At 45.6% G+C, this 23560-nt stretch overlaps 1 protein-coding gene across 1 annotated transcript in view; it reads left to right on the top strand.

Annotated features, from left to right (window-relative positions):
- The first annotated feature begins 9812 nt into the window (after nucleotides 1-9812).
- Nucleotides 9813-23560, top strand: part of LOC148478301 (bestrophin-4-like) — a 71559-nt gene continuing 57811 nt past the window's right edge. Inside the window, exons 1-3 of the mRNA XM_088455632.1 lie at nucleotides 9813-9964; nucleotides 11065-11393; nucleotides 18422-18576. Of these exons, the coding sequence (XP_088311758.1) occupies nucleotides 9813-9964; nucleotides 11065-11393; nucleotides 18422-18576 (636 nt within the window). The remainder of the gene's footprint in view (nucleotides 9965-11064; nucleotides 11394-18421; nucleotides 18577-23560) is intronic.

The raw sequence follows: 23560 nt of genomic DNA, 5'->3' as shown, positions 1-23560 counted from the left end.
CTGGTTAAATCAAATTGACTGAGGTACTAATTAAGTCACCTATGGTCAAGCATGTGTAACACCCCTACTTTACTGCAATTGTGATAATGTCCACTGGGTGTCTTACCAATACGACCAAGAGGGTCCCAGTCTGGTATGATTCTTCAGACGACTCTTTCCCTGGCAGGTTTCTCAGCTCCCCACACAAGCTCTCAACCAATTGGTGCCGAACAGGGTTACCGTATATTGCAATAACAGGGTGAAATAAGATTATGCAAAAGATTGGTAAGAAAAGCTTGCTTTATATATTTCACACATTAACATGCATATAACAATTTGTTCACTGCAGTAAAAGGACACAGGTCCACGGATGATTTATTTAACTGGAAACAGGAAGACCAAAAAGAAAATTATTTGTGTAGCCAGATGGCGCTGGATATTCAAATATAGAACAATAAATATAATACTTAGTCCTTATTGTAGATGGAAGATCCTGACGTGTATCCCTTTATATACGGAATTCTCGAGGTATTCCAATGTTGTTCGTTTGATACATGAAAAAGAATAAATACAGAAAAAACTATCTTAAAAAGGCTGATGGATTTTCTTATGAAGTGTCTATATGTAATGAATGTGAAGAAATAGTCTAATCCTTTTTAGTTGGTCAGGTATAATGGGAGCGTACCCCGACTCACGTTCAAATAAATGAATATTATCCTAAAAAGGTTTCTTTATCCTTTCTATTCGTTAAGAGCTGGTTCTCTGTGTGTATACCGTATTTACAAAGAGAGGGTTGGGTCATGCGTACCCTACTCACGTGGTAGGTATCTTGTATCCTGCCTATAAAGGTTTCTTTTGGTTTTCAGCAGAATTCCCTTTGTAGTTTAGCTCCATATAGTAGATCCTCAAAGAAAGAGGAATGGTGCCATATATAATATAATGTCTTTAATGATAAACAAACTGACATAAAACACAAAACACATAATCCAAAAAGTATGAAAAGTAATGACCTGTTAGTTTGATAGATAATGCCAGGTCTCCCGTTTTGTTGTCCAGCAAGTTCCTTATAACCAACGCGTTTCAACCTGTCACCGCAGGTCTTTTTCAAGGTATAAGGATTGGTACACACTTGGTTACTTAAACAGGAAGCCTCCACAACCGTTCCCCTGAAAAGTAAGCTGGACAGTTGATAACCCACATGCAAAGACGTGTTAATCAGGCAAATCAACAATAACAATGTATTTAATAAGTACTTAAACCCTATACTTTATAAATGGCTGATCAGCTAACAGTACCGGTGGTGCACATTTGCTACTGCAGGTATCCTAAAGTCCTCTCTGTGGCTTTTACATGCAAATGCAGAGCCTGGTGAAACTGTGTTTTATTATCCTGGTCCTGCGCTGATAACTTTAACAGAGGGCTCTGCAATATCTCTTAACTCAGTATTTAAAGTTTTGAGTGATTGAATGAGTCCTTTCTAGCTTTTCAATCAATGCTGTTTGTAATCCAGGGTACAAAGGCTGAGGCTAGTGCTGCCGGGTGGAGAGTGCTGCTGTCAGTCTATAAATCACTTGTAACAGTAGCTTAAGCAGTCCTGGCTACTATGTGACTACGTATGCTGCTGCAATTATCTGAAGACTCCATAAAGTGGAATTCCTACATACAGATGGTGTTTTGTATCAACATTATCCCCACCATACTTTCACGAAAATTAGCCTGCTTGCTTACTGTCTCACTTTATGTCTGTAGGGTATAACACAGTAAGAGGTGTAAGAGCAGGTCTCAGTCAATTTACTTTATGAGACAGTTTATTATCCTGCCTCTAAGTCTCCCTATTGTCTGCTGCAGCTACAGTACACTTGGAGTAGACAGATACTGAGGTAATTATGTCCGCCAGCACTGGAAGGTAAGTGCGCAGGTCTACCTTTACTCCAGTACCTCAGGACTGCGCTAATGGTCAGTCCAGCAGCCCCTTATATAAACTTCCTCTCCGTCTTCTGCACGCGCCGGCTCTTACCGCCGGAGTCGCGTGCCGCTGCCTGTGTATTTAACGGCAGGCCACCATTGTCCCTATACTGTGCAGGGCTCCCCTTAAAGTCCCATGGGAGAGTCCCTGCCTCGTACCCCCTGTAATAACAGCAATGCAAGTACAACGGGAGATACCATAACTCCTAGGGGAACAGGGTAATGCCAGCCAAGGTATGCCCATTAAATACAAGGCATTATAAACATCAATAGTGCATGACCATTGTAGTATGAACAGCATTTTTGACCTCATAACATGACAATATAAACATAACCTTCATTAGCACAGCATTATCTTAACATCAGAGGGTCTCTCCATTGATACCTAGTGGTACTCCCACAGCTTGGGGGTACCACACATGGATATCCTTAAAACCTGGACTGTTGGGGTGCCTTGAGGACTGAATTTGGGAACCTCTGCTCTAGACCTTACAGCAGGGATGGGGAACCTCAGGCCTGAGGGCCGTATAAGGCCAGTGTAATCATTGGTCTGGCCCTCTGAGCTTTTCTCTGCTAGCCTCATCTGGCTAGTAGGGTGCCTAGAATGTCACCCTGCAGCCAGAATCTATGCAGTAGTGCCACCTGGAGCGTCCTAAGGATGCTTCAGACGGTCACACCGCTGCCCTTACATTGCTGTAATCACCAGCAATTGTGGCCCCGCCCCTGTGTGACGTCACATGGAGGGGGCGTGGCCTGCACCTAGCCGGTGAATAATGTTATATATATATCAAAATGGCCCTCGGCAGGAAAAAGGTTCCCCACCCCTGCCTTACAGCAAATTTAATTAATGACCAGTAATCAGCTTTATTGTTCTGGAGTTTTGTCTTCATCAAACAGCAAAGACGTGGTTATGGCTGTTTGTATATACAACCAGAAGCCCATTATCTATGGGACCTACCTGAAAATTGCCCTCCAGAGTTGGTTAAGAAGAAGGACAGCCTTCCTCTAGGGCAGTGGCTCCCAAACTTGGTCCTTAAGGCACCATCACAGTCCAGGTTTTAACCACTTGCCTGGCAATGTCGCATGGGATGTGACGACAGGCAGGTTGGCTTTCCTTGCTGACGTTGCATCCCATGCGACCGCAGGCTATGCTGCTCTCCACGAAATACTTTCCTATTCCCGAAGGGGCCGAGCTGTGATGTCGTCGGCATCACATGCTTTATAAGCGCTATAAGGCATTCTGGGGCAGTGATTCAGGAGGCCGGCTGGAGAATGACTGGAAGGGAACTGAAGTTTCCCCTCTGATCACCGATCTGTGCACAGACAGAGGGGCTGATGTGTGATTCTCAGCCCCTTTGCTTATTCCTGCTCAGAGGGGCTTGATCGGTTCCCTCTGAATTGCATGCTACACGCTCCGCTGCGCTCTGCAATAAGGTGAAGGGCGGTGCTACCTATTTCACAGGGGAGGGGAAATAATAGGAGTCGGGTGGGGGGGTAATCTTTTGGTACTGGGGTTGGGTAGGGGGTGGCTAATGCTGCCCCACAAAAAGTTTTTTATTGGCTGGGGGGAATATATATAAAAAAAGAATGATATATACAGTGACACATGGGGAGTGCGGCACTAATACAGTGGGGGCCCTTTGACCCTGAGGGTGATGGTGGGGGCTCTGCCACTGGGATTTATGACCACTAGGCGGGTGAGGGGTGATGATGCTGGGGATCCTTTGCTACTGGATGGAACTGTTTCTGATGGAGGGTGGGAGGTGATCTTACAATGGGGACCTATGGACATACAGTATATATATATATATATATATATAATATATATAATTTTTTATTATTATTATTATTATTATTTTTACATTGTTAATACATTCAAATTTTATTCAATAAAAAAAAACCCTGACAATTTCTGAACAATATTAACCAAAAAAAAATGTCAGTTAAGTGGTTAAGGATATCCTTGCTTAAGCACAGGTGACTTAATTTCAGTAGTTTTAAAGATACCATCTGTGCTCAACATGGATATCCTTAAACCCTTAGACCTTATCCTTAGACCTTGTCATATTTTTTTCTCAAGGATGTTAGGAATTTATCATAGGCTTATATAATTGTGTGATTATATCTATCTGTTTTATTTATTGAACTGCAGTTCATTTTATATGTTTATTAAATACAATTGTTATTACCAATAAGTACTGTGTTTTTATACTGACATCAGCGCAGACACCTTCTTTCTATATATGTTCTCTTGGGAGGGTTTTCTGCAGGAATCCCTTTGGTGTCAGCTGCAGGTGTCGGTATCAGACATTATTTAAGCAGAAAGCGCACCATATTTTTTCTTTATTTAAAAGGCAAAACCAGGTTGATTTTGCATTTTAAATTACTGCTACTGCGAAACATTGGGCAGTCTCGCACGGAACTCGCAGATGCCTGCAGTACGCAGTACTGCAGATGGAAGAATGGATCTTCCCATGTTAAGATTTGCAGCTTCAATATCACCCTGATTGGCGTTATATTCACTAGAAGATGCAGATGTAGTCTGTAGAAGACGGTGTTTTGCGCATTTGGGGCACCACCTCTCCTTGTGCATATATGCGCCAGGAACCGGCCAGCCGGGACTTCATACCTCCCGACTGTCCAGCTTCTGGCGGGACAGTACCACTATTCAGGCACTGTCCTGCCGTCCCACCCGCGGGCCGCAGTGAGGGGAAGATGCTCTATGCAGAGCAGCGGTGACATTGGGCTCGCCCCCGAAGTGATAAAAAGGGGAAAGTGCCGCAAGCCACACCCCCTTCACAATGGCGCGCGAGAGGTACCATTCGTATCATTCACAATGTTGGGAGGTATGGGACTGCAGTGTCTCCCCCTCTCCGTCAGCAGCAGCAGCCCCCATCATCCAAGAGACAATGAGCCGCTGCTGGTTATAGAACAAAAGGACAAAATGCTATAAATAAAATATAATAATAAATGCGGTTCCCATTCAGCCCGTGTGATTTTAACTCATTATTCAGAAAGTTGTATACATATTGTCACGCTGGGCGGCGGGTTTTGGAAAGCCGAGGTCTGAGGCCGTGGGAGGAGGCGAAGGCGAGGGGCCTGGACGTATGTTCTCCGCATCCACAAGTCTTGGTCGTTGGCTAGACCTAGTCAATGGTGCGGAGTCTAACTCACAAGGAGGTGTTCGCCAGTGACCCCTCCAAGCGGGATATGGGCTTGTGCGGCTCCCTGTAAGCAGGTCGCGGTCCTTTGACTTGGTGACCAAGGCCTGCAGGGAAAAAGAGAGTCAAAACACCCGTGGCCCAAGGGTAATGCCTGGAATAGGCACGTGGGGATAGAACTCCTGGCTGGAGAAAGGCACTTGAGGTGCTGGCTAGAGAGGTGTGGAGATTAATTGGTAGGCCGAGGTAACAGCTGGATATCCCACGAAGTATAGACCGGATTGTCGGCCGGAGATCATGCACTAGGGTGCAATGAGATGAAGCGTTAACTTGCACACAGGCTGTTGATTAGTAAAGGCACTGTGGAGAGATGGAGGTTAGCTTTCACACAGGCTGTTGATAGTAAAGGCACTGTGGAGAGATGGGTTAGAAGCTCTGGAAGAAACACACTGGAAGCACGGGGACCTGGAACGAGACTCCTCTAGTACACTAGCGGCGACAATGATTGTTCAGGCAACTACCTGGAGCACAGGAGCCAGATATATACCCCTGGGAGCCTGCTGATAGGCCCACAGCGTCAGCTGACCAGCCGGGCCACTCAGGGAAGGAAGTACTGACATAGGGAAAGTGTCATGGCGGCGCCCATGACGGAAACTGCGATCCCCGCTCACCGGGTCGCCTGACACCACAGCTACAGGGTGAATGCTCAGCTCCTCCCACGTCGCCGCGCCAGGGAAGTCAGAGAAAGCCGGCGGGACGGTAAGGGACGGCCGATCCCCGGCTGAACTCTGACACATATTACCTACAAGAGAGGTTACACATAGTCCAGTCAGAGAAAAAAAGACAAAAATAAGACTCAGGGCCCCATTTATCAACGATACATAACCCCTTGAGTACTCGCTAAAGTGGTTATGGCAGCCTTTCAATATTTAACAAACAGCGGTAATCTAAGATTACCACTGTTTGCGGCGAGAATGATGCGGTAATAATTATGGGGTCACCTATGTTTTCTAGATGGATGGATCTCAGCAGAGTCTGACAACAGCAGGTGACTCCTGTGTGACTGAGAGAAGAGAATGTGATATGGGATGGACGCCTGGATTATGAGGCAATAAATCAGAGGTAATCACAGCACTGTGAGTCACAGAGTATATAAGGTCCGGGCATACTGTGGGCTGGTTCTGAATTGGTAGATCGCTCCTCACACACAGGTAAGTGCTAAGCTCTGTATGACTGAGGCTGTATGTATGATCGGTGCCAGGGTGGTTGTGCTATACTCAGAGATACAGTATATGTTTTTGTTGAACACAGAAAGCTACGCAGACTGTATAATAATGTAATCGAGGGTCTTGCTGGAGACCCCTCTTCCCAGCTCAGCAGACCAGTCACAATTCCTGCGCAGTTTTACAGCCCTGATGAAAGTGGAATCTGCCTGACATACATCTGTGCACATTGATGCATAAAGTGTTACAGGTTTCATAACAAATTTGTAATTGACATAATAAAAAAACATTCAAAAATATAATAACAATAATGTGAAAAACCGTAGGGCATGTTCTGTAGGTCTGTGTTCAGTAAGGATCACTATTGCGATCGCAACTGCAATTACGCACGCAGTCTCACTGCGAAAATATGCTAATGATTGCAATTGCAATGCCATCGCAGCCTAACATAAGGACGCCCACTTTTCCTTACACACATCCGTAATACTTTGCAAGTCTACGAAACCATCAGTAACATGGAGTACCATCGCAGCCTCATGCACACTTACACAAGGTCTGACCTTACTCAGTAATTACTAACCTCATCGCACGCAGTGAAAGCCCAAGCTGCGTATGGCATCTCAGCGGCTAATTTATGCACGCCCCTGTTTAAAAGCAGTGGTACGCCTGCATCTTGCTGACCACCCCCCCATGTCACCACCCCCATATGGTTACTTCCTGTCAATCACTCTGTGATGGGACTGCGTAGTCACTGCGGTCGCAGTGTGATCGCAGTGAAGCCTTCGCGGGCACACACTGTGATGCAAACGCATTCGCAGAATGCGTAATCGCAGTTGCGATCGGTAATGAATCAGGCGTTGGTAATGCCCGTATGCATGACGATCACTGCAAAGGACCGATCTGTCGGTAAGAGCGGCCCTTTGCGGTGGAGGGACTTCCGGGTCTATGACCTAGAAGCCCCTCTGGCGTCCTTCTGCGCATGCTCAGAAGGACGCGCGTGCCGCGGGGGGTGCTGGGAGGGATCAATTGGATCCCTCTATCAGCACCCTGCGGAAAGAAGCCCATAGGCTTCTATGAGTAACGACGTCAGGAAGATGGTGTTACCCAGCGCAACTATGTCCTGGAGCACATCGCACTCCGGGGCTTAGTGCATATGAGAAATTAGGTCAAACCTGCATTTTCGGGGTTTGACCGCATTTTTCCCATTGATGCATCCCGCCCACTATTTGAATCAGGACGTGGCTGAAGGAAATGTGCTCAGTGAGCTCTGTAGTGTTTGCTGTGTGGTTGTTTATGTCAAATTGGAATTTATCACTGTATATAATAGAAACTATCTCTCAACAAGTTGCACTGCAGAAAGTATTGGGAAAGTGAGAACTTGAGAAAGTTCTTTAATTGTCTGATCAAATAGAGCAAAATTATATATTGCGGAGGTAATAACAGAGGGGGAGATGTATCAAAGCATAGAGGGGGCGATTCAATTTAACGTGAATTGAATAGCGCCGGGAGCGAGCTCCCGGAGCTATTCAATTCAGTGCACTATGTGGTCGGAGAATGCCGGTTATCGCGCCTTAACAAGAGTGTTAAGGCGCGTTAACCGCCATTCTCTGACCAAAGTGCCGGGCGCGCGGCTGTTAGAGCCGCGCTAAGCATAAAAACAGCTGCACGCCTGGCACTTTGGTCGGATTTCTCCTCGCATCCCCAGGGGGTGCGAGAAGAAATCCTTAGCGCGCCCAAACAGCACAGTGTATTGAATAGCTGCGGGAGCTCCCTCCCGTGGCTATTCAACATCGTATTGAATTGAATTCCCCCCAGAGAGAGATACAGTAGAGAGAGATAAATTACCAACCAATCAGCTGCCAATACCCCTTTCACACATAGCCTAAATGCCCGGATCTAGACTGACCCAAATCACAGCCCTGGGTCTGTGACCCTGCTCTGTACCAGGGACGGGTCTGAGGCCTGGGAAATTCATGGGCTGATAGACCCGTGTATTTTCCGGGTCATCAGCCTGAAAGGGGTAATACTGTCATTTCTCAAACACAGCCTGTAACATGACTAATAGGAGCTGATTGGTTGGTAATTTATCTCACTCCACTTTATCTCTCTCCAAGCTTTGATAAATCTCCCCCTAAGTGCTTCCTCATTCATGACAGATAATACATTTTAACATTGATCTCAAAATATTAATGTGAATGATTTACTGTGCTATAAATTGTACAATTTCTGGTCAATTCAAGAGCTTGACGCAGAATAATTGTAAATAACGTAACCATACATTAGAATCTTCTATCCTGTTTATATTAATCCAACTCCTCCCTCTGCTTTGCTGGTAGTCCTGCCCTATTGCTAATGGAACATTAATCAGACTCCTCCCTCTGCTTTGCTGGTAGTCCCGCCCTATTGCTAATGGCACTATATGAAAATAAGGGATAGGAGCATTACAACAATATTCTAGCAGTGTAAAAAGACCAATGTAGTTTATGTAGAGGATTGAAAATATAAGTGCTAACAAAGGCCCTCATTCAGAGCCGGACGCTCTGAGCAGAGCGCACGCTCTGAATGAGGGCCGTCCTCCATAAAAATGGAGCGTCCTCCTGGACGCTCGTATAGCTGTGGGTCACCACCCACAGCCTATAGGAGCGTGCAGGTTGATGGCCGCGATGGTCTTGACCATCGCGACCATCGCCACTGTGAGCCGGAGCCTGCGGTTGAGTTTCTCAACCGCAAGGCCCGGAGTGATTTTGGCTCTATCAGAGCCAAAATCACTCCCACTGACATCACTAGTGATGTCAGTGGGCCGGCTTCTGACGGTAGGCGTTCCCTTGGGAACGCCCCCGTCTAGGAGGCACGCCCCCGGCACGCCCACCAAAGGGGGCGTGCTGTCAATCAACATCGACCACACGCCCCCTTTGATCAGACACAACGAGCGAAGGAAAGTCCTTCGCTCGTCGCGTCTGGCGCATGCTCTCAACGGAGCTCCCTCCGTCGTGCGCATGCGCAGTGCACACCATCGACCCACTTGCGAGCGGACAGCCGCTTGCGAGTGGGTCTGAATCAGGCCCAAAGGCCCTGATTCAGAGCCGGACGCTCTGACCAGAGCGCTCGCTCTGAATCAGGGCCCACCTCCATAATTATGGAGCGTCCTCCTGGACGCTCGTATAGCTGTGGGTCACCAATCAACATCGACAGCACGCCCCCTTTGATCAGACACAACGAGCGAAGGAAAGTCCATCGCTCGTCGCGTCTCGCGCATGCGCACGACGGAGCTCCCTCCGTCGTGCGCATGCGCACACCATCAACCCACTTGCGAGCGGACAGCCGCTTGCGAGTGGGTCTGAATGAGGCCCAAAATCTTTCTGTTTATTGGACAATCCCTTAATTAATAATGTAGTCAGCAGAACAAAGCAGCTTTATTTGGATTGTGTGCAAAAGGCTCTAAAGGGTTGATTGTATTCTTTGTTGGTTCCCGGCAGGTGACACAATGACTGTTTCCTATACCCTGAAGGTGGCTAATGCCAGGTTTGGGGGGTTCTCCAAGCTGCTGTTCCGCTGGAAGGGGAGTATCTACAAGCTACTATACAAGGAGTTCCTGGTCTTTGTCTCTTTTTATACTTTGCTGAGTGTTATATACAGGTGAGTTTTCCACCGTTTCACTTGTCTACATAATTGAGCACACAGGGCCTGCACCAGGTCTATACTCTGACCCTCACCCCTCGCTTTAATGATAAATATATAAAATACACACATTTACCAGTCCGGGAATTTTGAACTCTGCCTAATAGTTGTCTAGTAAAACAGCTACCATTAACTGTGTGTATTTATATGTACGGACATTAATGGCTGCTGTGTGACCTTAACAGCTGCTAATCAGATATAATACACTACAATCCCCAACATGGGCAAATAATGGACAAAATGAGATATTCTGCATTGTTGTATATTATACATTATTCACAATAAAACACATATTTAAAATAACTATATAGGTAGGGCCATTCTGTTACACTGAGCATACCACAAGCAGGACTCCTTACACTGGTGTGGTTCTACAGGTCCCATGATAGTATATCAAAGCTCACCCCGCATATTTCATTATAGATAGAGCCCTCCTTATATGGGTTATAGGGACAGGAATTGCGTTTTTAGGAATTGCGTATTCATTATGTTAATTATGGGGGGCCGGATGGCTCCCCATAATTAACATTCTGTCTCGCTGCAAGAGTTGGAGCAATTCAACATTGCTCTAGCGCAGAGGCAGCTGACCTGAAGATCAGGATCAAGACTCAGCAGTACAAAAAGGGTTCACGCAGACGCACAAAGCCTGGGCCGGGCAGTGGCGGAGGTATCCGAACTGACCCCTCTTTGCAACCCGGGACTTCTTCCCATAGGAAGTAGCAAAGTGCTGGAATAAACGCCATCTGAAGATGGTGAATATTCCCGCAGTCAAGCTCCGTAAATGTTATATTTTTGGAGTTTGATGAATTTAGGTCCCCATATTAGTGTATGGGGACAGCGGACCAGATCGGGAGATAAAGGTAATCAGGAGATATAAGTGATATTTCCTGTGTTACCTTGATAATGAGTAGCCCTGATACTTCATTTATACAAAATTAGGTGAAAATGTTGATGTTCACCTGCTTTTGTATAAATGAAGTGATGATGAATAGGCCCCTTATTATATTATGGATATTTGTGAGGCTGACTGGTGTGATAATATTACTAATTAATTACAGATATGTCCTGAAAGGGGATCAGAGGCTGTTGTTTGAGAAGGTGGCTAAATACTGCAACAGATACACCGACCTGATCCCCATTTCCTTTGTCCTGGGATTCTACGTCACTCTCATTGTCAACCGTTGGTGGGCACAGTACACCAACATCCCCCTGCCTGACCAGCTGATGTGCGTGGTGTCCAGCAACGTCCATGGGGGAGATGAGAGAGGTCGTTTGCTCCGACGTACCCTGATAAGATACGCTAATCTGTCATCGGTGCTCATCCTGAGGTCTGTCAGCACCCGGGTGCTCAAGAGATTCCCAACTATGGAACATATAGTGGAAGCAGGTGAGGACATGCACAGGATTTCTAAATGGGCAACTGCAGGAGGTGCAGGCATATAAATATATGTAGATATTCACCTGTTGAATAAGTCTATGTGGCCACACTGCCACCATCCATCGGCTTGTTAAAGCAGTCATTACCACTGTTGGTGCACATTTACACCAGCCCTATACCTGGTGAAATCCGACTGAAATCACGGATCTCTGGGTACGCCCAACTCATCATTCTCCCCAGTGTGCCTACACACCTACAACTACGCCTACATGTGAATGCCCAGTTGACACTCAGTTACAGCCCTTCTTCTGCAAGTGGAGATGCGACTGGGTTGTGTACAACACAGAATCACCCACAACTGGTAATTAAAGTGTAAGCTCTGTCACTGAGAATGTGCTAAACTGTATAAGCAGAAAAACTATAGAGATTGGTAGAGGACAGAGGGATTGAGACTTCTAGAACTTCTTTACACAGCCACAATCTCAAACTTTGATCAGTTGCCTCTTGGGTCAGCAATCTCCTCTACTCCAGTCCCCTCCCAGGACCACATACTCTACCTGCTGTAGTCCACTCCACAGGACCACAAAATCCACTAGTCTCAGTCTCCTCTCAGTATCACTCTGTCCACTTGATCAAATTCCCTCCCAGTTCACACTATCCACCTGAATCAGTTCCTTCACAGGATTACTCTCCAATTTTCTCTCAGAACCACACTCTTCATCCAATCTCAGGACTATACTCTCTACATACTGAAGTTCACTCCTCAAGACCACAACCCGACCTGCTCTTTTTATCCTTTGAGTAAACTGTCTTATCTTGCTCCAGTCCCTTTTAAGACACACTCTCCTTCTGCTACTAGTCCGTCGTAGGTCCTGTTTTCTCCTGTACTCCTTATGGATGGCCATCTGTGGGTAAGCCATTGATGGTCACCATCTATGGTACCATAGGTGGTTACACTTGATGATATGAAACCATCAACGGAGAATCATGAATGGCTTCCCACTATGGTAATCCCTAATCTCTTACTCACCAAACAGAGTTGGGGGAGGGCTTTGTGGGTCACATCAGGTGGCGGAGCTATGCTCTGTGTATGGCGCCAGGGATTGAAAAATAAAACAAAACATTGAGGGGCTCTGAGCTATCAATGGCAGAGAGCCATTTGATCTCCACCATTGATGGCACAACCATCAAAGTTTAGTGATTAACTATCGATGGCTGTTAACCATCAATGGTTGATGGCCTTTCCTAGTATTCCTTACTCTCTAATTGCTCCAGTCCCCACCTTATCATATAATCCTATAACCTGTGAACCAAAATTATTGTTTTACAGCTATTGTAACTGACAATGATACTGTAGATTTATTGAAAAGGTCAGAGGAGAGAAGATTAGCAACATGAAATGATTGAAAACATCATTATAAAAATGTGACATTGAATTAAAATGGTTCTAAGCTCTATTTAAATGTTGGAACACAAAATATAAATAAACATGCCTTAGATTAGGGGTGGGGAATAAGCCCCCCCCCAGCTGTTGTAGAACTACACATCCCAGCATGCCCTGCCACAGTTTTGCTATTTGGCCATGCTAAAACTGTTGGAAGGCATGCTGGGATTTGCAGTTCAACAACAGCTGGAGGCCCACTTATTACCCACCCCTGCCCTAGATAAACAAATGATAACAATTCAATACTTCCAACAAATCATTTAAAAAAACTTGTAAGTTATACAGTGTGTCATCGTCATGTGTCTACTATTGTTTCAACCAATAACCAAATTTCGATTACCCTTTTATCAGTAAGTTAGTAATTACTCAATTAAAATATATAATAGATTGTGGATCTATTTACTTACATGTGAGGAATAATTAATAATAATTAAATATTCCATTGAAGTGGTCTGTGATGAAGGCTCCTGCTCCCTAGTAATTTGTAGAAAAAGGAGGCTCTGCACCAAATGGGTTGTCTTCCCATATTTGGGTGGGCTCTCCGGTTCCCCCCTCTCCTATCGCCTTCTTATGAAAAAGCTAATCTGTAAATATATTACAGATGTGCGTCTCTTCGGTGTTGTAATCCCTGTGACGCAGCTTCCCAAGCCATGAGACCTGCGGTGGGACTCAGACACACAGGCAGGGCCGCAGCTAGGGTAGTACGGCCGGTGCCATCACACAGGGCACCACAGGTCAGGGGGCGCTGTTTGGGAATGTCAAATTTCTGTTCATTATCATTCTTGCTTGTAGCTTCCTCTTATTTCATCCCCAGCATCTCCTGGCCTCTCCTATCTCTTCCCTGGCCCTTCCCCATGTGGCCATTCCCCTTTTTTGGGTGCATTATATCCCTTTGAAAAAATGAGGGGGGCGGCAATGCACAGGGCACCAAAATGTCTAGTTACGGCTCTGCACACAGGGGCCTATTTACTAAGCCTTGGAAGGAGATAAAGTGAACAGAGATAAGGTACCAGTCAATTAGCTCCTAACTGCCATGTCACAGGCTGTGTTTGAAAAATGACAGTTAGGAGCTGATTGGCTGGTACCTTATCTCCTTTCATTTTATCTCCATCCAAGGCTTGGTAAATAGACCCTTTAGCCTGACATCTTCAGTTTCTATAGTTTGCTGTTTTCTTCTTCTGGAGAGAATACTGGCTTGCTTTCACTGGTATACCTGTATTTCTCACTCATTCATTCAAAGTGACACCTGACAACCCAAGTGTTCTCCTGCTCCCCACCCCTTTGCCAATTCCCTCTTGGTGACACTCTCCTCCTGCTCTAAAAGTTAGAGCTGCCTCCACCCCCTTTTCCAGTCCCATCTTGGTGCCACTCTCCTCCATTTTGAGTCTCCTAGAGATGCTCCAGACAAAGGACAGGTGCTCCCATCCCAACCCCCCTTTCAAGTTCACTCTTGATGCTGCTCACCTCCTGCTCCAGAGATGCCCGGCTCTACCACCCTGCAAGTCCCTAGTTGGTGCCACTCTTTCCAGCCCCCTATTGGGGCTACTCTCCATGTATTCCTGCTCCCCTAGTTTATCCAGGGATAGTGCACTAAACTGTAAGTCAGTATACTAGAGGAACTCGTGGGAAAGTGACTGACCTCTCCTGTAAGGTGAAATGTCTGTGTAATTTATCCCATGCTCTATATTTTATTTCTCATCACAGCGATATATCTTGATTTATTGCCAGACATTGAATTATCTGCAGAAAATAATAGAAGTTGCAGCAATTGATGTTATAAGGTCAGTCCCTGGAATTCACGTTGCAGGAATTCCAGTTTCTTTAAATTGTAGACTTTAAGTGCTCATCCCATTCACATAAACTACCCTATTATACCCTCCACTAGTGCACTATAAGATGGGGAGGGGAGGTGCCACTATATGATATACTGTACAGAGTGCCACAATGGATATACTGTGCAGTGCCCCTATATGATATACTGTACAGAGTGCCACAATGGATATACTGTGCAGTGCCATTATATGATATACTGTACAGAGTGCCACAATGGATATACTGAGCAGTGCCACTATATGATATACTGTACAGAGTGCCACAATGGATATACTGTGCAGTGCCATTATATGATATACTGTACAGAGTGCCACAATGGATATACTGTGCAGTGCCATTATATGATATACTGTACAGAGTGCCACAATGGATATACTGTGCAGTGCCATTATATGATATACTGTACAGAGTGCCACAATGGATATACTGTGCAGTGCCACTATATGATATACTGTACAGAGTGCCACAATGGATATACTGTGCAGTGCCATTATATGATATACTGTACAGAGTGCCACAATGGATATACTGTGCAGTGCCATTATATGATATACTGTACAGAGTGCCACAATGGATAACCTGTGCAGTGCCATTATATGATATACTGTACAGAGTGCCACAATGGATATACTGTGCTGTGCCACTATATGATATACTGTACTATGTAGTGCCACTTATGATATACTGAGGAGTGCCATTATGTAATATTACTGTGTCGTGCCACTATAAAATATACTGTACAGAGTGCCACAATGGATATACTGTGCAGTGCCACTATATGATATACTGTACAGAGTTCCACAATTGATATACTGTGTAATACCACTATATGATATGCTGTACTGTTTAGTGCCACTTATGATATACTGAGAAGTGCCATTATATAATATTACTGTGTCGTGCCACTAGATGATATACTGTACAGAGTGCCGCAGTTGATATACTGTGCAGTGCCCCTATATGATATACTGTACAGAGTGCCACAATTGATATACTGTGCAGTGTCACTAGATGATATACTGTGCAGTGCCCCTATATGATATACTGTACAGTGCCCCTATATTATATACTGTACAGAGTGCCACTATATGATATACTGTACTGTGTAGTATCACTTATGATATACTGAGGCCTGGAGTGCCATTATATAATATTACTGTGTCGTGCCACTAGATGATATACTGTACAGAGTGCCACAATTGATATACTGTGCAGTGCCCCTATATGATATACTGTACAGAGTGCCACAATTGATATACTGTGTAATACCACTATATGATATGCTGTACTGTGTAGTGCCACTTATGATATACTGAGAAGTGCCATTATATAATATTACTGTGTCGTGCCACTATATGATATACTGTACAGAGTGCCGCAATGGATATACTGTGCAGTGCCCCTATATGATATACTGTACAGAGTGCCACAATTGATATACTGTGCAGTGCCCCTATATGATATACTGTACAGAGTGCCACAATTGATATACTGTGCAGTGCCCCTATATGATATACTGTACAGAGTGCCACAATTGATATACTGTGCAGTGCCACTAGATGATATACTGTGCAGTGCCCCTATATGATATACTGTACAGTGCCCCTATATGATATACTGTACAGAGTGCCACTATATGATATACTGTACTGTGTAGTATCACTTATGATATACTGAGGACTGGAGTGCCATTATATAATATTACTGTGTCGTGCCACTAGATGATATACTGTACAGAGTGCCACAATTGATATACTGTGCAGTGCCACTATATGATATACTGTACTGTGTAGTATCACTTATGATATACTGAGGACTGGAGTGCCATTATATAATATTACTGTGTCGTGCCACTAGATGATATACTGTACAGAGTGCCACAATTGATATACTGTGCAGTGCCACTATATGATATACTGTACAGAGTGCCACAATTGATATACTGTGTAATACCACTATATGATATGCTGTACTGTGTAGTGCCACTTATGATATACTGAGAAGTGCCATTATATAATATTACTGTGTCGTGACACTAGATGATATACTGTACAGAGTGCGCAATGGATATACTGTGCAGTGCCCCTATATGATATACTGTACAGAGTGCCACAATTGATATACTGTGTAATACCACTATATGATATGCTGTACTGTGTAGTGCCACTTATGATATACTGAGAAGTGCCATTATATAATATTACTGTGTCGTGCCACTAGATGATATACTGTACAGAGTGCCGCAATGGATATACTGTGCAGTGCCCCTATATGATATACTGTACAGAGTGCCACAATTGATATACTGTGCAGTGCCCCTATATGATATACTGTACAGAGTGCCACAATTGATATACTGTGCAGTGCCCCTATATGATATACTGTACAGTGCCCCTATATGATATACTGTACAGAGTGCCACTATATGATATACTGTACTGTGTAGTATCACTTATGATATACTGAGGACTGGAGTGCCATTATATAATATTACTGTGTCGTGCCACTAGATGATATACTGTACAGAGTGCCACAATTGATATACTGTGCAGTGCCACTATATGATATACTGTACAGAGTGCCACAATTGATATACTGTGTAATACCACTATATGATATGCTGTACTGTGTAGTGCCACTTATGATATACTGAGAAGTGCCATTATATAATATTACTGTGTCGTGCCACTAGATGATATACTGTACAGAGTGCCACAATGGATATACTGTGCAGTGCCCCTATATGATATACTGTACAGAGTGCCACAATTGATATACTGTGTAATACCACTATATGATATGCTGTACTGTGTAGTGCCACTTATGATATACTGAGAAGTGCCATTATATAATATTACTGTGTCGTGCCACTAGATGATATACTGTACAGAGTGCCGCAATGGATATACTGTGCAGTGCCCCTATATGATATACTGTACAGAGTGCCACAATTGATATACTGTGCAGTGCCCCTATATGATATACTGTACAGAGTGCCACAATTGATGTACTGTGCAGTGCCCTGATATACTGTACAGAGTGCCACAATTGATATACTGTGCTGTGCCACTATATGATATACTGTACTGTGTAGTATCACTTATGATATACTGAGAAGTGCCATTATATAATATTACTGTGTCGTGCCACTAGATGATATACTGTACAGAGTGCCACAATGGATATACTGTGCAGTGCCCCTATATGATATACTGTACAGAGTGCCACAATTGATATACTGTGCAGTGCCCCTATATGATATACTGTACAGAGTGCCACAATTGATATACTGTGCTGTGCCACTATATGATATACTGTAATGTGTAGTACCACTTATGATATACTGAGAAGAGCCATTATATAATATTACTGTGTCGCGTGCCACTAGATGATATACTGTATAGAGTGCCACAATTGATATACTGTGCAGTGCCCCGATATACTGTACAGAGTGCCACAATAGATATACTGTGCTGTGCCACTATATGATATACTGTACTGTGTAGTATCACTTATGATATACTGAGGAGTGCCATTATATAATATTACTGTGCCGTGCCACTATAGATTCTTCGTAGGGTGTGACTGGGGCAATGAAACTTCTGAATGCACGACTGACAACTATTATAGAGGATTATTCCCATGGAATTTATGGTGGATTATTAATAGTTATCCAGCACATAATGGCGCAGTGCTATTATGTGCTGGTCACATAACCTGGAGTTGATGAGGAAAAATGCTGACGACTCCTATATTCCAGGTTTCATGACACGCGAGGAGCAGAAGAAATATGAGAGTTTAGCATCAGACTTCAACAAGTACTGGATTCCTTGCGTATGGTTTACTAACCTGGTGGCTCTGGCCCGGAGAGATGGGCGAGTGAGGGATGACATTGCCACGAAACATCTCATAAATGTGAGCAGCTCTGTTCTAATAATTAACATACCTACTATCTGCCCCTGCCCCCAGTGTTCTACCCATCTTCACCTATACGTCTTATTCTCCAAACTGCCCGTATGTTCAACCCGTCTCCACCTACCCATTTTAACCTCCAAACTGCCCCTGTGCTCTACCCTTCTCCACCAACCCCTCTTAACCTCCAAACTGCTCCTGTGCTCTACCCTTCTCCACCTATCCGTCTTATTCTCTAAACTGCCAGTGTTCAACCTGTCTTCACCTACCCATATTACCCTCCAAACTGCCCATTATCTACCCTTCTCCATCTATCCCTCTTGCCCTCCAAACTGACCCTATATGCTACCCCTCTACAGCTATCCATTTTACCCTCCAATCTGCCCCAGTGCTCTACTCATCTCCAGCTATCCATTTTACTCTCCAATCTGCCCCTGTGCTCTACTCATCTCCAGCTATTCATCATACCCTCCAATCTGCCCTAGTGCTCTACTCATCTCCAGCTATCCATCTTACCCTCCAATCTGCCCCTGTGCTCTACTCATCTCCAGCTACCATTTTACCCTCCAATCTGCCCCTGTGCTCTACTCATCTCCAGCTATCCATCGTACCCTCCAATCTGCCCCTGTGCTCTACTCATCTCCAGCTATCCATCGTACCCTCCAATCTGCCCCTGTGCTCTACTCATCTCCAGCTATCCATTTTACCCTCCAATCTGCCCCTGTGCTCTACTCATCTCCAGCTATCCATAGTACCCTCCAACCTGCCCCTGTGCTCTACTCATCTGTAGCTATCCATCTTACTCTCCAATCTGCCCCTGTGCTCTACTCATCTCCAGCTATCCATTGTACCCTCCAATCTGCCCGTGTACTCTACTCATCTCTAGCTATCCATCTTACCCTCCAATCTGCCCCAGTGCTCTACTCATCTCCAGCTATCCATTGTACCCTCCAATCTGCCCAGTGCTCTACTCATCTCCAGCTATCCATTGTACCCTCCAATCTGCCCCAGTGCTCTACTCATCTCCAGCTATCCATTGTACCCTCCAATCTGCCCCAGTACTCTACTCATCTCCAGCTATCCATCTTACCCTCCAATCTGCCCAGTGCTCTACTCATCTCCAGCTATCCATTGTACCCTCCAATCTGCCCCAGTGCTCTACTCATCTCCAGCTATCCATTGTACCCTCCAATCTGCCCCAGTACTCTACTCATCTCCAGCTATCCATCTTACCCTCCAATCTGCCCCTGTGCTCTACTCATCTTCACCTACCCATATTACCCTCCAAACTGCCCATTATCTACCCTTCTCCATCTATCCCTCTTGCCCTCCAAACTGTCCCTATATGCTACCCCTCTACAGCTATCCATCTTACCCTCCAATCTGCCCCTGTGCTCTACTCATCTCCAGCTATCCATTTTACTCTCCAATCTGCCCCTGTGCTCTACTCATCTCCAGCTATCCATCGTACCCTCCAATCTGCCCTAGTGCTCTACTCATCTCCAGCTATCCATCTCACCCTCCAATCTGCCCCTGTGCTCTACACATCTCCAGCTACCATTTTACCCTCCAATCTGCCCCTGTGCTCTACTCATCTCCAGCTATCCATTGTACCCTCCAATCTGCCCAGTGCTCTACTCATCTCCAGCTATCCATTGTACCCTCCAATCTGCCCCAGTGCTCTACTCATCTCCAGCTATCCATTGTACCCTCCAATCTGCCCCAGTACTCTACTCATCTCCAGCTATCCATCTTACCCTCCAATCTGCCCAGTGCTCTACTCATCTCCAGCTATCCATTGTACCCTCCAATCTGCCCCAGTGCTCTACTCATCTCCAGCTATCCATTGTACCCTCCAATCTGCCCCAGTACTCTACTCATCTCCAGCTATCCATCTTACCCTCCAATCTGCCCAGTGCTCTACTCATCTCCAGCTATCCATTGTACCCTCCAATCTGCCCCAGTGCTCTACTCATCTCCAGCTATCCATTGTACCCTCCAATCTGCCCCAGTACTCTACTCATCTCCAGCTATCCATCTTACCCTCCAATCTGCCCCTGTGCTCTACTCATCTTCACCTACCCATATTACCCTCCAAACTGCCCATTATCTACCCTTCTCCATCTATCCCTCTTGCCCTCCAAACTGTCCCTATATGCTACCCCTCTACAGCTATCCATCTTACCCTCCAATCTGCCCCTGTGCTCTACTCATCTCCAGCTATCCATTTTACTCTCCAATCTGCCCCTGTGCTCTACTCATCTCCAGCTATCCATCGTACCCTCCAATCTGCCCTAGTGCTCTACTCATCTCCAGCTATCCATCTCACCCTCCAATCTGCCCCTGTGCTCTACACATCTCCAGCTACCATTTTACCCTCCAATCTGCCCCTGTGCTCTACTCATCTCCAGCTATCCATTGTACCCTCCAATCTGCCCAGTGCTCTACTCATCTCCAGCTATCCATTGTACCCTCCAATCTGCCCCAGTGCTCTACTCATCTCCAGCTATCCATTGTACCCTCCAATCTGCCCCAGTACTCTACTCATCTCCAGCTATCCATCTTACCCTCCAATCTGCCCAGTGCTCTACTCATCTCCAGCTATCCATTGTACCCTCCAATCTGCCCCAGTGCTCTACTCATCTCCAGCTATCCATTGTACCCTCCAATCTGCCCCAGTACTCTACTCATCTCCAGCTATCCATCTTACCCTCCAATCTGCCCCTGTGCTCTACTCATCTTCACCTACCCATATTACCCTCCAAACTGCCCATTATCTACCCTTCTCCATCTATCCCTCTTGCCCTCCAAACTGACCCTATATGCTACCCCTCTACAGCTATCCATCTTACCCTCCAATCTGCCCCTGTGCTCTACTCATCTCCAGCTATCCATTTTACTCTCCAATCTGCCCCTGTGCTCTACTCATCTCCAGCTATCCATCGTACCCTCCAATCTGCCCTAGTGCTCTACTCATCTCCAGCTATCCATCTCACCCTCCAATCTGCCCCTGTGCTCTACTCATCTCCAGCTACCATTTTACCCTCCAATCTGCCCCTGTGCTCTACTCATCTCCAGCTATCCATCGTACCCTCCAATCTGCCCCTGTGCTCTACTCATCTCCAGCTATCCATCGTACCCTCCAATCTGCCCCTGTGCTCTACTCATCTCCAGCTATCCATTTTACCCTCCAATCTGCCCCTGTGCTCTACTCATCTCCAGCTATCCATAGTACCCTCCAACCTGCCCCTGTGCTCTACTCATCTGTAGCTATCCATCTTACTCTCCAATCTGCCCCTGTGCTCTACTCATCTCCAGCTATCCATTGTACCCTCCAATCTGCCCGTGTACTCTACTCATCTCTAGCTATCCATCTTACCCTCCAATCTGCCCCAGTGCTCTACTCATCTCCAGCTATCCATTGTACCCTCCAATCTGCCCAGTGCTCTACTCATCTCCAGCTATCCATTGTACCCTCCAATCTGCCCCAGTGCTCTACTCATCTCCAGCTATCCATTGTACCCTCCAATCTGCCCCAGTACTCTACTCATCTCCAGCTATCCATCTTACCCTCCAATCTGCCCCTGTGCTCTACTCATCTCCAGCTATCCATTTTACCCTCCAATCTGCCCCTGTGCTCTACTCATCTCCAGCTATCCATCTTACTCTCCAATCTGCCCCTGTGCTCTACTCATCTCCAGCTATCCATTGTACCCTCCAATCTGCCCCTGTACTCTACTCATCTCTAGCTATCCATCTTACCCTCCAATCTGCCCCAGTGCTCTACTCATCTCCAGCTATCCATTGTACCCTCCAATCTGCCCAGTGCTCTACTCATCTCCAGCTATCCATTGTACCCTCCAATCTGCCCCAGTGCTCTACTCATCTCCAGCTATCCATTGTACCCTCCAATCTGCCCCAGTACTCTACTCATCTCCAGCTATCCATCTTACCCTCCAATCTGCCCCTGTGCTCTACTCATCTCCAGCTATCCATCTTACCCTCCAATCTGCCCCTGTGCTCTACTCATCTCCAGCTATCCATAGTACCCTCCAACCTGCCCCTGTGCTCTACTCATCTCCAGCTATCCATCTTACTCTCCAATCTGCCCCTGTGCTCTACTCATCTCCAGCTTTCCATTGTACCCTCCAATCTGCCCCTGTACTCTACTCATCTCTAGCTATCCATCTTACCCTAAATCTGCCCCAGTGCTCTACTCATCTCCAGCTATCCATTGTACCCTCCAATCTGCCCCAGTGCTCTACTCATCTCCAGCTATCCATCTTACCCTCCAATCTGCTCCTTATCTCCAAAACTAAGATCTGTACCTTTTACCCATCATTGTAAAAGATGTTTGGCCTGTTTCAGAGGTGGACACAGGCGAGGCGTTGTCTGTTTTCACAACTACGTCTTTATGCAAATGTGCGCAACCGATTCCGAGCCTACTGAGACACCCACAGGCAGTGGTGCTATACCGTCTCATTGCGTATTTAGATGCACCATTGGCCATAACATTGTAGCTCACACCTACCCTATGGTATGTGCTATTTTGCATCCTGTGTCTGTGCAGCTGCGTCTTGAGACTCAGCCACTGTCAGTGCCACACCCGCGTCTGTCTAGCCACACCTATGTTACCTTCCTGGAATGCCCACTGAAATCCCCAGATATTGCGTCCAAAATTGTTCTGTGCCTTCTGATGGTAGGAGGCCCGGAGAGATGGGCGAGTGAGGACTAGGACTCAATTCAACTGAGAACCCCTAAGTTTGGGTATGTGTTCGTATGTCAGGAAACCCGAACCGCACATCTCTGAAGCTGCATACACACACAACGATCTTGTAAATGAACGATTTTATCAAACGATTGTCGTTCTTTTTTTCAAGGGAAAAATTAACGACAATTGTTTACTAAAATAGTTCATTTACTAAATGTAATGAACGATTTTTTTTGAACTACAAATGATTTTTGCATATTCCCTTAATGAAAATCG

Source organism: Taudactylus pleione, unplaced genomic scaffold, assembly GCF_031769625.1.
Source record: "Taudactylus pleione unplaced genomic scaffold, aTauple2 ptg000662l, whole genome shotgun sequence".
NCBI classification, from domain to species: domain Eukaryota; kingdom Metazoa; phylum Chordata; class Amphibia; order Anura; family Myobatrachidae; genus Taudactylus; species Taudactylus pleione.
Note: the sequence above shows the minus strand (reverse complement) of the source record. Positions and strands in the feature narration are given on the sequence as shown.